At 54.5% G+C, this 14,698-nt stretch overlaps 1 protein-coding gene across 7 annotated transcripts in view; it reads right to left on the reverse strand.

The window, feature by feature from the left end:
- Positions 1 to 504: 504 nt before the first annotated feature.
- Positions 505 to 14,698, reverse strand: part of GALNS (galactosamine (N-acetyl)-6-sulfatase) — a gene marked incomplete at its 5' end in the record, with an annotated part of 30,063 nt that continues 15,869 nt past the window's right edge. For 6 of the 7 annotated variants that reach the window (XM_081119256.1, XM_081119255.1, XM_081119258.1 and 3 more), the window contains 6 exons: positions 505 to 1,530; positions 2,990 to 3,107; positions 4,757 to 4,878; positions 9,221 to 9,323; positions 10,033 to 10,169; positions 13,398 to 13,501. In XM_081119256.1, the coding sequence (XP_080975382.1) occupies positions 1,444 to 1,530; positions 2,990 to 3,107; positions 4,757 to 4,878; positions 9,221 to 9,323; positions 10,033 to 10,169; positions 13,398 to 13,501 (671 nt within the window). In that variant the 3' untranslated portion in view covers positions 505 to 1,443. Of the gene's footprint in view, positions 1,531 to 2,639; positions 3,108 to 4,756; positions 4,879 to 9,220; positions 9,324 to 10,032; positions 10,170 to 13,397; positions 13,502 to 14,698 lie in introns of all 7 variants that reach the window. The other variant, XR_013997581.1, reaches the window with a different exon arrangement.

Below are 14,698 nucleotides of genomic sequence, written 5' to 3' on the forward strand. Positions count from 1 at the left end.
TTCCGGACGCTGTCCCGGGGGGTCCCCACTGAGCCCCGGCTGCGCGGAGCGAGGGGGCGGACAGGCGGGCGTCGGCGCACACCAGAGGACACCCCAGCGCGGACTGCCGGGCTTCCCTCCAGGAGCATTTGGGGTGAATGAGGGCTGCCGGAAGGCGGTATTCGGAGGAGCGTAGTGCAGCAGCCTGGGGGGGGGGGGGGGAGAGTTGGGGCGCGGTTCAGGGAGGACCGGGGAGCCTGGGATGGCCTGGCTGGGGAGGGGCCAAACCTAAGCGGAGGCTTTTGGGAATGTGGTGCCCGGCTTGCGGTGGAGGTTTGTGGTGGGAGGAAGCCTTTCCCAGCCTTTCCGGACTGGAAGGGGGAGGAGGCTGGAATGCTTGGCCTGGCTGGAGGCCCACCCTTGTGTCTGTGGAGGAAGCTGAGGGGGAACACCACTGCATCCTCCCTCCAGGGTACCCAGGAGGGGCAACTTCCCCCAAAAAAACTCATTTTAAAATACAAGAGCTAAAATGCTTACTTTATTCTAAAACCTTTTTCTTCATAATTTCCCAACTTACAGCAATAGAGCTTTGGCAAGATAGTCACTGCAGATGTGAAAACCCCACTCGGTGGAAGAAGCCCCACATGCCTTCAGGGCAGGGGCCTTGGAGCCTAACCTTGGTTGCTCAGGCTCTTCTGATTTGGGCGGGTGAAAGGGCTCTTCATGCTTTGCCACAACAGGTGCCAAGGGGAGGAGGGCAGTTAGGATGGTTGTGAGGCACAGACACACCTCACAGTGTGCCGGGGTTAGAGGTGTAGATCCCTAAGAAAGGGGGAAAATCAAGGATGCTGATATCCTCATGTTCCAGGGAAGCAGCAGCAGCAGCTGTGCCCACTGGGCAGGGGAGGCCTTGGCTATGGAGGATCCAGGTCAGGGAGGCCCCCTGCCTCCTCTCCCTCCAGGTGGTGTGGTACAGGGAGGTGGGGCCGGAGTGCCCCTTTTGGGCAATGCCAAGGGGCTCAACAAAGGATTGGAACAGCCTCCTTTGACACTAGGGCTGAAGTGCTTGAGGGGACAGCCAAGGGCATCCATTGAGAGTCATGCCCTCCAGCTCCTGGGATGGAGGCAGGCACTGAATAAGGACAGTCTGAAGGTGGTAAGAGCCAAGTGGGAGGATGAGACAGGTGGGAGTATTGAGACCTGTTGGCAGGCAGCTCAGGGATTGATGTAGAGCCTTAGGCTCAAGGCAGCAGGATGAGATGGGCCAGGAGGGCTGAGGAGTGACTCCAGGGCCAGGTAGTATAGCCTTGCAGGTCCTGCTGCTGGCTGCAGGTGACTTCCCTCATGGTGGGCCGGGCAGAGAGCAGCTGAGACTCTTCCAGTGTGGGAGCCAGACCCTTCCTACCCCCAGGCACTTGCAGGGCCAGTGGGAGGGCCTAGGCCTGGCCTGAGCATGAGCAGGTACTAGTGGGGCCAGGAGCACTTCTCAGGAACTGACTCTGGGGGTGTCAGGCACTTCCCTAACTTTTCACAGCCTGGAGGTGCCCAGTTCTGGAAAATGAAAATTCAGAAAGAGGACGTGTAGTTATCTTACACACTTCTATACTCAGCAGTTTCTAGACTCTCCCTCTGCCCAGGCCCTAGCCCGAACCCTTTGTTATCCAAGGGGACCATCTGCTAACTGCCTCAGTCCCCTGGAACTCAGTCCTCAGTTCCAAGTAGAGCAAATGCCAGGGCCTGCACATGACCCATAGAGAAGGAGCTGCGCACTCCAGCAAGGGCTGCAGGCTTCATACATCTCCCCATGATTTCCCACCGAAAGCTCTTTCATTGCCAGGATCCCTGTGACCAGGGAAGAGCTGGCCTGTTTTAGTGCAGCCCTAGCCCAGCTGTGTACTTTAATATGCAGACTTCCTTTATGTGGCCATATTTTTCCTGGCAACAGAAAGGGAGAGCCATGACCCTAAACCAAAACCTTCCTGGTTTTGCCATGTTTCCCTAGTGTCAGGGGGTGGCCTTGTGCCACAGTCAGGGGACTCAGAATCACTCTGGAGGCAGTACTCTGGGACAGGATCTCAGAGTCTGAGTGTTACTGAACTGGAGCATCAACAACAGGGAAAGGCCTCTCCTGGACTGGCTGCCGGTGTCTGGACAGGTTTGGATAAGGAAGCTGTTCTGTTCCTGATCTCTGAGGCAGAGCAGAGAGCAGCAACTGAGTGCAGAACAGATTCTGGGCCCAGACTGCAAGTCTAGGGCTTCGGGAGGGCCAGCACCTTGGGTGTCTGATGCTCAGCAGGACAGCCAATTACTGCTCAAAGAACATGATGGGACTGGTCTTCTTGTCAGAGAGGCAAGAGGACACCACACTATGTCCTTACCTGGGCTGGCCTGGAAGTGCAGGGGCCCCAGAGGTGAGTTAGAGGGTAAAAGTGTGTGTGGGTGTCTGAGCTGGGGGGCTGGATGTACGGGGGCCAGGGCTAAGCTTGGGGATGTGTGTGAAGAAGGGCCCAAGAATTGAGAGTGGAACCTTTCCTCCACCCAGGGATTGAGGAAGGCCAGGGGTATGGAAAGGATGAGCAGGGGACCCTTAGTCTTTGCACACGCTCATCCAGACCCACAGGTGCTCACACACATATAAATCCACACACCCCTCCACTTACTGCTCACTTTATGCCTGGAGGCTGACCCACACTGTTCCAGCTTGTCTGCCGTGCATCCGGGTCCCTAACTTTCTCCCATTCCAGAGGTGGCCAGGCTGCAGCAGTTCCCGCGGGGTCCAGGAGATGGCGGCAGCACCCTGGCCAAGTCAGCCACCTCCCCTCCAGTCACTAAGACTGTCTTCTTAAAGAAGCTGGGACTCAGCCTGTGTCCATACGGCAGTCACCAATGGGAGATGGTGTGTTGGGGGTGGGGACAGCATCACTTTCACAGAAGATCAAGCCAGGGCATACAGACCCACAGGAATTGCATCCTCCCAGCATCAACAGCCACGTATGTACAAACCACTTACCATGACCGCCTTGTTACACACATTGAGCTGGGGCTGTCCAGGGACTAAGGCCTCCTGGTGCTGCTGAACAACTGGGGTGATCCTGCGAAGGACGTTCAGGTACTCGGTGCTGGCAAAGCTAGAGATGAGAGAGCAGCAGGTCACTGAGGTGGGGAGGACACCCAGGTAGGCTATCAGATAGGCTACCTGGGGCCCAGAGGGCCCAGATTTGTTTCTTAGGCATGGCTGGCCCTGCTGCGACTGCCACTGTCTTGGGGACTGCCTGACATTGTTACCCTCAGGTCAGCCCTGCTCCTCAGGCCTCCACACCAGTCTGACGCTTCCTGCTCTGTGGGCTGCACTCCCTCCACGCACAGCCCCAAGCTAAGTTGGTCTTAGGTGTGTTTCATGTCTTTCCAGGATTCTGTGGCCAAATGCACTGGGAAGGATGGGCTCAACCAAGTTCAGCAGTTTTGGGACAAGGCTTCTTGGAACACAGTGTGAGCACAGGGGGGAAGCTCCAAGAGGCCCTGCATTCAGCCCTGAACAGTTCAGCTCCAGGGTCTTCTTGCAGAACTGTGCCCTCTAAGTGACCCTGGGCAAATCATGTCCCAACCCAGGTCCCAGCCTCCTCTTCTGGAGCCCAAACATGGGTGTTGTGGGGCTTGTGAATAGGGGTTTGGGCAGGTACCCAAGGGGGCCTCCAACTGGGGCAATAACCCTGAACACTGCAGCACCCCCAAACAGTGACAACGTGGATCTAAGGAGGGCACTCTCTGGTGGGTCTGTTCATACATCTTTGCTCCAAGCAGCAGGCCCCATAACCTCAAATTTTGGAGAATGCTGAGGCGGGGAAGTGGTGCCAACTGGCCACATAGCCAGTAGAGATAGGGGCCAGATTTGTACCAAGCCTCCTCCACCTCAGCCAGCTCACTGCTTCAACCTTCTTGGGGACATTTGAGCCTAAGAAGCCACATCATGTGTGTTGCCATGGGGAGGGGATCATCAGAGGCTCAGCCGCCATCTCTGCTGTCCTCATGACCCACCTCGAGGGAACTTGAGCCTGGGTGCCCAGGTTTGCTCCAGCCGTGGAAGAATCAGCAAGACAGGGTAAAGGCATGCGGGCAGCAGGGCAGGGCTATGTGCTCTAACCACAGTCTGCCTATAAGAAAGCACTGCTGGACATAACTTGGGGGACACTATTTCATACATGGCATTGGCTCTCCACATCCCCACAGTCCCAGGCCTCTGAGCTGGATAAAGCTCTAGTAAAGTGAGGTGCCGCTGAGGAAGCCCCCACCTTAACCTCACTAGGAGGAGCTGTCACACCCAGCAGGCAGCTGCCCTGTTGAGGGCTTCAGTGGGTCTTTCTGGGCTGCCCTCTACATCCACAGTGCTGCTCATCATGGAAGAGGGTGGCCATGTGGAGAGGTTCCTGTTCACCCCATGACTGGACCATCACCCTCCACCAAGGCCATCCCCAAAGGCAGCTTGGGGCAGGGGTCATGTGTGTTGCCAGACCACACGGAGTTGAGACACAAAGGTGGAGATGGGGGCACCTGAAAAGGCCATGACACACATGCCTGACATGGGAAAACTGCAGTACAGGTCCCAGAGCTCCAGGCAGAGAGGAGGTCCCACACGTCCCTTCCTGCATTTATGCATCTCCAAGTGTCCACAATGTGCATGTCTCTTCTAGAAAACTCAGCATGTTGGCATATGCCTGAGTTAGCTGGGCCTGGCTAATGTTTCCTTGGTAGCTTCAATGCGTTCTTGTACCCCACTCACCTGAGGGGGTACCTCTCGCCTGGGTCTTGTCCCAGGTGGAAGACGAGGGGTAGCTTCGTGTGCTCCTCCTGAGTGTGGGTGGTGACTCCTGAGACATTCTGTCCAGGGCAGAAGTCAATGCCCTGAAACAAGAGGCAGGGAAAACAGATGAGTGCTGTCTGTGTGCGCTCCTGTGGCCGGCTGGCCAGTCCGTCTTGAACGAGTCAGAGCGGTCAAGGCCCGAGCAGGCCTGAGGATGGGATCCTATAGGGTGGAGCCTTCCCACCACCCTGGGCCCCAGAGCGGCTGAGCAGTTATGCCCTGTGTACTGTCCCCTAGTTATTTGGAGGGGAGGAGGTGGTGAATCTTTAAAGTATTTTAGTTCATCTCACACCTTGACTGCCTCTTAATTTCTAGAGCAGCAATTTTCAACCTTTTTCATCTCATGGCACACCAAAAAATATATTTTTTGCCGATCTGACACAAAAAAAAATAGGTATAAATTTGATTTATGCACAATGGATGGCTAGTGTTGGTTGTCATTTTTTAAATTTGACAATCTAAAGGAAAAGAGGCCAGTGCCCCTGACTAAATAGTCAGGTACTGCATGTTTTACAAATTCTTGTGGCGCGCGGGGTGAAAATTGCTGTTCTAGAGCAAAGCTTTTCACCACTCTATCCATCTGCCTCATGGCTCAGCATTCCCTCAAGACTCCTTCCCCAGTGAGAAGGGACCACAGGCCTGAGAGCTAGAGATATACAGAGACAAGAATGGCCCACAGGTGACCCAGATGCCCAAGTTAACAGGCAGGACCCTAAAATGACAAGTTAATATGTTCAAGAAAACAGGAAAAGATGGAGCAGATAACACCCAGCTCCCCAAAGGCTCAGGTGTGGCACCCACAGCCCTATGTACCAGTCCTGCTCCAAGCTGCCTCTGCCTCCTGGCTTCTTCATAGTACAGCCTCTGATGCGCATCTGGAATGGGTTTCTTATGTCAGTATGTGGCCTGAGGCCCTAAGGTGGCCTTGAGCCAAGGGCTCCCTTGAATCTGTGACCTGTGGTCTTGCAGCTCTGTTCCCAAGGTCTGAAGGTTGTCCCTGGGGCTCTCTGACTTGGGAAGAGGAAAAGCCCCCTGCCATCCTGGGGGAACTGGGTGAGGCCAAGGGCCCAGTCCTGAGGTACTAGTGACTCCTGGGCCCTGCAAGTGGCTTGGCACCAGTCTGCAGCCAACACACGGCCCTGTGGACAGGTCTGGAGAGGTGGCCATGGTCCATGTATGGTAACTAACTGAGAGTGTTAGTGCCGTTTGATGGACAAACCATTTCTAACCCCTGTGTCTATAATGGACAGTTGGTCAGTGAAGCAGTTCATATTCTGCTTTTCAATAAAGTAGGGAAGTTAGGAGCCCATGAAATTCCATTTATCTGCACCGAGCAGTGAATTTCCGAGTCAGGGGCTGTAGTCTAAATCACTGAGGGCAGCCAACAGTGGACATGCAGGGCTTCCAAAGGGGGTGACCTTTGACCTTCTGGGAGTAGAACTGCTAGAGAGCAAAGTGGGAAAGATGACCGCATGTAGCATAAAAATGCTGAGTGGTTGATGGAGTAGCATCTAAGTCTAGACAGAGGACTTAGATGGTAATATGGATGCAAGTCAAATAAGCTATTTAATTACGATCCCACTAATTAGTACAGGATTTTTCTCTTACAGCTGTTGTCTGTGAGGCCTCACCCTGGGGGCACCACAGTGTAGCTAGCCTCCTCACTCTCCTGGACCTTTCCCCCTTCCTTCAGAGCAAGTGAGACTGCAGGTCATAGCACTGACTTTTGGAGGGTGGGAAGGGAGGAGGGGCAGGAGTGTGCCCTTGGAAATGCAGGTCACACATGTTCTTCCCTCTGGCCTCTCATGGTGGGAGGTCGAGGGCTTGCCTGGGACAGTGGCGTCAGGCCAGGCAGGGGAAGATGCTCCCTCCCTCCTCCTTCACCATCCAACAGTCATGAATGGACGAAGACCTAGAGCTTGAGCTGGTGCACCACCCCACAGCAGGACCCCAGGACTTGGGAGGGGGTACCAAGAGAGGTTACAAGGTGCCCAGAACAATCATGTAGCTTGGAAGCTAATAAGGTCCACTCAGGTGTCCCCCAAACCTGGGGACCACAGACTGCTATACCCACAACTAGGTCATACCTCAGGCCTCTCCCTCGTGGCAGAGCCAGCCCAGGACTGGCTGTTGGGCCCCAGCTGGGTCCTGTGTGGACTCTGAACAAAGCTGTCCCACCCAGCTGGGCGTGGCTCAGTGGTTGAGCATCAACCCATGAACCAGGAGGTCAGGGTTCAATTCTGGTTTGGGCACATGCCCAGGTTGCGGGCTCAGGGGGCAGCCGATCAATGACTCTCATCCTTGATGTTTCTCCCTCCCTCTCCCTTCCTCTCTCTGAAATCAATGAAAACATATTAAAAAACAAAACACAAAAAGTTGTCCCTAATGCGTTAATTGTCTGGAGATGACCAGAGGAGGATCGAAGTCTACTTGGTACGCAGGGGAGCTGTTGATGGCCACGGGTCCTTTAGAACTTCATGCACTCCCTTAGTTTTACTGACCCCTGGAGGGAAAAGGGCCATCAAAATGACAGTGCCGCTGTCCCCCACAAATACGTTGTGATGCAGTAAACCCACAGCCTGATCCTGTGTCTACCAGCCAAGGGCCTCCCCTAATGTTTGCACACAGTGGAGAAAGGAGTTTTTTGTGCTTCACCTCTCAAGAAGACAAAAGCTGTACAGACCAAACCAACTCAGGTGCTCTCACAGACAACCCTTAGAGAACGGAAGAAGTGCATTCGGCTCAGCACTGTGGGTTGGGGGGATGCAAGAGTTGGGGGTATCACCCAGATGCACTGAGGGGACCTCTCCTGACTCATTCTAACCCCACTGTGAAGATGGTTGGGTCAGGACAGGCTGTGCAGGTACTGTACTTTTTGGACACTCTTTCTGGAAAAGCTCTCCCAGCCCTTTTAAAGAGTTCTGGGTGGGTGGAACCTGAGTTGTGTCACGGGTCAGGGCTGACTGGACCCTGCCCCCAGAGGCCCTGAGAGCCCACATGGCAGAAGCCACAGGGAGGCCTGAGGGGCAGCTCCCAGAACACCCGCCATATCCACCAGCTGGGCTCAGACTCTCAAGCAGCTAACAATGGGGATCCTAGAGACCCAGGGATGGGGGGAGCTGTGGGTGTGATTAGGAGGGGCAGGGAGGGAGAACTGAGGCCATATGACTACCCCCTAGGGTCTGTACACTGCCAGCTTCTGGGTCCTTTCTGGGTGCTCCTACAGTTTCTCAACCCCTGAGGCAAGCCAGGCATGGCCCTGCCTGTCAGGGGACGGGGACAGGACATGGTGGCCACAAGTCAGAAGGGCCAAGTAGGGGCTGGGGAGATGAGTGCAGGCCAGGGGATATGGCTCTGCTGTGCTGCTCATTGAGAGTTCTAGGAGAGGCCAGGTTGGGGGTTGTTGTCAGAGTCTGACAGGCCCACAGGACACGAGTTCAGAGGACAGAAGATTGATACAAAGGCTTGTGTGGTCCAGCTGAGCCTGCCCAATGCCAATGCGTGCTTCTGATTACAAGTTGGGGATGTTCATGGGTATTGGGACACATGGAGGAAGCACACACTGTCCTTGGCTCTGCCCAAGTGCCTATGTCTGCAAGGCACCTGGGTCCAGGAACTGCACAGGTGGCCCCTGGCCATGCCACCCATCGAGCCCAGGACAGACCCAGGATCCGCTAAATCTGCAATCTGTATCCCAAGTGGTGCAGAGTGTTCCAGTACTTAAATTTTTCATTAACTTAAATTGCTTTTCCTCCCAATTAAGGCACATTAGCAGGCTTTTCTCGTGTCTAAAGACCTAGACACTGGGGGCAGGGGGGAGGCTGTGTGTAGGAGGAGGCAGTAGAGAGAAGACTCAGGAGGGAAAGGCAGGTAGGACAGGCAATGGAGAGAAGGTGCCCTGAGGGGCAGCAGTCCACGTGCTGAGAACTCTGGGGCCCAGCATGTATGTGGCATTTCACCCACAAGCCCTTGGGGCAGACACTGGGATGCAGACACTATGATAGCCCATCCAAGGGGCCACAGAGCACCTGACCAGGCCTTAGAGGGGGAAAACAAGAGGGGGTCGGGGGAAGGCACCCTGGGTTCACCTGTGCCCTAAGGTGTCTGCCTTGGATCTGGGTCTAAGCCTGTCCTGAGGCTTCCTTTTCCTACTCTGGGTGGCCTGAGAGAGGGTGGGGCATCCAGGATCCTAAGGGGCTGTCCTTGTAGCTATACCATGGCACCCTAAATCCTTCTTACCATAGATAAACCCACAAGGTGGGAAGCATGGGACCATGTGGCCCTCTCCACTCCACAGAAGCCTCCTGCTAGCCTTCTCTGCCCAGATGCATCCTCAAGGACCGGGTATGGGGGTGTAAAATCCACATCCCCAAGCCCCCTCACCTGTCTGAACTCCTCCCAGGAATTGGTCCAGGTCCAGAAGTGGGCCTTGTACTGGCCAAGGGTGACTGCCATCAGTGTGTTGCCACGGTAATAGAATATAGGCCTGTTAGAGATGAAGGGGAAGGGCCAGGTGATATGAGGCTCGCAGGCGCATGGTTAGGGCTGAGATTTTATGGAAGTGACCATGCTGAGCTGCGGTGGTCCCTGAGACTGCAGGGGAAGGTCATGGCTGTCTGTCATTCTGGGCTTTGGGAGGCTGGGCGCAGAATGAAGCAGTAGCAGACAGCTGCCAGAGGCTCAGGTCCCATTGAGGGGCAGGCAGCTCACTGAGGCTACAGCCTCTGGCACCTACAGCCTCTGGCACCTTCCCTTCCCCACAGTACACAGGCTTTTGTGCCAGGTTTCAAGAGAGAAAAAATAAGCAATATTAAATACAAAAAAAGAACACAAGCCTGTCTAATCCCTGCCCTAAACCCAAAATGGGTAACTGGTCTCAAGCTGAAGAGAAAGTGACTCTGGACACGAAGCGTTCCAGTGCAGAGGTAGAAGGTAGGATTTGGCCGGTCTACAGGGGTTTGGGGTAGCTGGTGACTCCAGCAGAGGGATGTTCCTTCCTTGCCCACAGTAAAGGCAGAAGTGATGAACCCCATAGGGAGGATGCATTTCATGCCAAAATGTCCCAGAGGTCTTGCATCCCTGTGCCCCAAGCCAGCTGCGCAAGGAAACCTGTTATCTCAGCCAGCTCTGGCTCCATCACTTGGTCAGTTGGTGCTGGGAGGCTGGGCAGGGGTGAGCACCTGACTAGAACTAACCTGTCCATCAGCTGGCCCTGCAGCATGGCAGGGAGGAGGTCGAGGCCATCGATCACCCTGTCACTGGGTGGCTCCAGGCCTGCGAGGGACAGGCTAGTGGTGAAGAGGTCCATGATGCTGCCCAGCTGGTGGTTCACCTGAAATGGACACAGGTGGACACTCGCTCAGGACACCCTGCCCTGACCAGACAGTGGCCAGGTCCCTGGGTGTGCATCCTGCTGCTGTCCAGCTGGGTCTATAGAGACAAGTGCGCTCACACATGTGCACATGCAACCACATCCCTTACAATGTGTCCACATACAAGAACACCATGTACATGTGTTTATGTATTGCCAGCCCTATCCACTTCACCTGGCCTGGTCCCTGTCCCACCTGACTCCAGACTCTCCTAGACCTCCTCATGTCCATGAGTGTCTGGATGAGTGTAGCTGCCACACAACTCTCCTACCTCAGGGCCTGGGGGGACAGTGGCCTCAGGGAGATCAGGGGCTAAGTGGGGATCAAACCAGCCTGACCCTGTCCCAACCCCAGTGCTGAACCCTCGCTGCTGCCCAGTGCCTGTGAATGGGAGCCAGACAGAAGGTAGAAGATGCAATCTTCCTAGGGAGCCAACAGCAGGGCCCCACCTCAGGAGGTCTGCCCTCTCTGAGCCCAACTGCCACATTTTAACACTGACACAAGTGCAGGTAGGAAAAAGAACCCTGAGGCCCAGAGCAGTGTGGAGAGCAAGAGGGAAGGGAGGGAGGACAGGAGGGGAGAGCGATAGACTGGGAAATGACAGGCCATTTTCCAGAGGTTGAGCCCTACCAAATGAATGGTTCAACTCCAGAGAGCCAGCAGGCGGTGACCCTTTGGATGGGCCTAAGAAGCAGACCTCTCCTGGCAAGGGGCTGCCCACTGGTGTCAGGCGCATGTGTTTCCCACACATGGCTCCACCTCATCCAGAGCCTACCCAGTTCTTTCAATCCTAACTCTGCATCTGGGGGCAAGAGCCGGTCAGTGGAAAGAACCCTGGAGAGACTGTGGGTAGGTTTGGCAAGGCAGGCACCTCCTCGTTCCCACCGTCCGCCAAGACCTCAAGCCACTGCCCAACTCTGCACTTCCCACAGCCTTGGGCACCCTCTACATGAGGGGAGACGACAGAAACTGAGCACACATGGTAAGCCCACTTGTGTCACCTGTTCTGCAGCCTGGGGTGGGAGAGGGGCATGAAGGTCAGGGTTTGGTTCAAAAATTCTGTGAGGCAGAGGAGAGAAGAAACATTCCAACAGCTCCCCTTCCTTCTCACTTTTTTTTAGGACTAAAAAAAAAAAAAAAAAAAAGTAAGAAAGAAAGAAAAAAATCCAGATGCTTTAACCCTCTGGAAAAATAAATGAGGAGATGGCAGTGCTGGGTGGGGGTGGGGTGGTGCGGGAAGGAGCAGATATCTGAAGTCCTCTCATATCAGCACAGAACAGCTGGGTGCACTCATGGAAGATGCTCTTTTTGAAAAATAGACACTCTCAATGTGCACATAATGCCTTTAAGAAAATGCAATTTGTCTGCCACGGGCCTGTGGCAGGAAGTCACCAAGGCTGTTATCAGCACTTTCAAGACTTAACTCGGAATCAAAGGCTACAATTAATAAAGTCACCCCACCAGGCGTGAAGGGGAGAGCTAAATATTTGAAGCTGGTTGGACAAATGGCAGGGTGTTTTAAAATAAAATCCTCTCACAGTTATCACAGGGTGCAGGCCTGATAGCCCCGTCTAATTCAATTTCAGTGTGTGCCATGAGACATGGTGCAGGGAAGGCAGCTGAGCAGCTCGGTGCGATGTTCTCCCTCCTCTGAGGAGCAGGGCCCAGAGGGGCAGGGAGCCAGGCAGGCAAGGGGCAGAGGATCCCAAAGGCTGCAGCTTCCCACAGGCACAGTGGGTGGGGAAAGCGGTCCTAGGAGAGAGAGGCAGTGGGGGAGGTAGGGGCTCCATACCCCACACCACACACCTGGGGGGTCTGTTCCAGCTCTGCCACCTGCCAGCTGGGAGATCCTGACAAGAGACTGCCTCTCACTGGACCTCAGTTGCTGACATATAGAATGGGGGTGATGACAATGATGATAGGCTCTCTGGGGTTCTCCCCACTGACCTGGCTTTTGCCCCAAGATCCAGAATGGAGGAGTGAAAGAACTGGGTGGGCTCCAGATAAGGCCCCAGTTCTGGACCCTGTGAATATTTTTACTCACACAGAGAAGGGGAATTAGGCTGTCAGTCAGCTGACCTTAAAACAAAGGCTGATTCTGGCTCACAGGGCGAGCCCAGGGTAATCACAGGGTCCTAACACTGGGAAAGGGGCAGGACGGCCAGTGTCAGGGTGATGGGGTGACAATGAATGGCCACAGCTAGCCTGGTTGATGGAGGGAGGAAGGGAGGGACCGAAGGCCAAGAAGCCTGAAGAGACAAGGAAACAGGTTCTCTCCTGGAGCCTGTAGGAGGAACCAGCTCTGTACCCCTGATTTTAGCCCTGGTGACGGTGCTGGACTGCCAGCCTCCAGACTGTGAGAGAACAAAGGTGTATGGTTCTAGCCCTCTGTTGTGGTGATGGTTTCAGCAGCCACAGGACTCAGAGGATCCTGAAGGTACTGCCGTGAAGGCTGAACCGACACCAGCACCATGAACGGTATTCTCTGGAGAAGCTCATTAGAAGGGAAAAAAGACGAGTTGAGACAGTGACTCACATGCCTACAATCATTAGTCTCTAGCCCTCGAGGGTATCTCAGTCAAAGTGCCCAGTTAGAGAAGACCCCTTGTTCTCAGCTGAGGGGGGTGGGCAGAGTGAGGGCTCTGAGGAACAGGACATGCACCTTGTCCAGCAAGATGACTGGGCCACCCAGCCCTGTGGTTTGCACCCATGCACTGCAGACAGATCCCAACCACACGGCCAAGCTGCTGCTGTCTCTGGGAGTGTGTCCACAGAACAGCAGCCTGGGAGATGCACTTTGGAAAAAAGGGTTCTATGACTTAACAAAATTTTAAAAACTCAGCTTGCTGTATGCCTCTTCCAGAAGTTCACTATACACATTAGCACACTAAAGGCTCTGAAAAGTCCCGCAGGAATGAAACTGGTTCCACTTAGTGGCACTCAGGACTGCCACATTAATTAACCACGGATCCTCCTCCTCCCATGGCAGCTACTAACGCCCCATGCCATGTCTGTGGGGGACCATTCCAGTGCCCACCCCACACATCCTTCACTCACCAGCTGCCTCCCTCAGGAGGGGCCCTGTTTGGAGGAGAGAAGTGAGTAGAGAGAGTAGGCCCACATGGGGGCCGAGTCTTCACGCCCCAGGATGACTGCAGGCCCGGTCACGTGGCCAACCTCTGACTCACCTGGCCTGCAGGGATGCTCCCGGGCCACCATACAATCGCAGGCTCCCTCATCCCACCTTCAAATGTGGTCTGCTTCCCGCACAGAAAGGGGCCATTACTGCCTCCTGGGGAGGGAGAGTTGTTGCCCATCAGCTATCTCTACTCTGAGTCCCCAGGGCAACACATGCCTTACTGGGCACTTTCCTGCACCTGGCCCCCACCCAGCAATTCAAAGGTGACACTGCTGATACACCGAGGCACCAAGACCATTATGGAGGCAAAGGACCAGCTACGAGGTTGGAACACCTCAAGATGGCTCTGACCCAGGTGACTATCCTAGATGCTCTGGTTGTGATGTCATGCCCCATTTTTTTGGTCCTAAAATGAAGAGCAACTACTCAGAAACAGAGCATGACCACTCCCGTCAGCACAAGACAGACACTCTTCCAGCAGAGCCACTGACATATCCCGGCAGCAGGCCACTGGGACTCTTAGTCGCTTTTTAGGTACAACCTTTCTTCTTCTTCTTTTTTTTTTTTTTTAATTCCTCACCTGAGGATGTTTTTCCCATTGCTTTTTCAGAGAGAGTGGGAGGGAGAGAGAGAGAGAAACATTGATGTGAGAGAGACACATTGATTGGTTGCCCCCTGCACATGCCCAGACCAGGGCTAGGGATCAAGCCTGCAACTGAGGTACATGCCCTTGGCTGGAATCGAACCCGGGACCCTTCAGTCCACGGGCTGATGCTCTAACCACTGAGCCAAACCGGCTACGGCAGGTACAACCTTTCTTAAATGTTAGTGACAATGAGCGTCCATGTGTGTTTGGGGTTGAGGAGTCTAGTTAAAATGCATCAATCCCTGGGTCCCAGGAGGTGTCCCATCATGGACAGGATTCAGATTCCTTTCTAACAAGCCCTGCTATGAGCAGGTGGTCTCTAAACCATGCCTGGGAAACTGTCAGAGAGCAGAGCTCCTAGCCCTGGCTGATCAAACGTCCCGTGGCTCCCAGAACACAGAGGATGGTTCCTGAGGACAAACAGGGCGCCTGCTGCTGCAGCATAAACTGCGCAGAGCTCACCTCAGGCCCCCTGAAAGTAGAGAAAACAAAACAGAGTAGTGTTTTTCTAATAGGAAGCTCCACAGTTTGTCCCTGCACTGGAACTTGAACGCCATCTCCATGCATCAACATAGGCAGATCTTGGGGAAAAAGCAGTAATGATCTGTAGGGACAACACAGGAGTGCAGATGGACTCTGTCACATGTGTGAATGCAGGGACAGTGAGGAGGAGAGATATGCCACGCTGGGGACTGGCTGCTCCT

Source organism: Miniopterus schreibersii (genome assembly GCF_964146895.1).
Source record: "Miniopterus schreibersii genome assembly, chromosome: 18".
NCBI classification, from domain to species: Eukaryota; Metazoa; Chordata; class Mammalia; order Chiroptera; family Miniopteridae; genus Miniopterus; species Miniopterus schreibersii.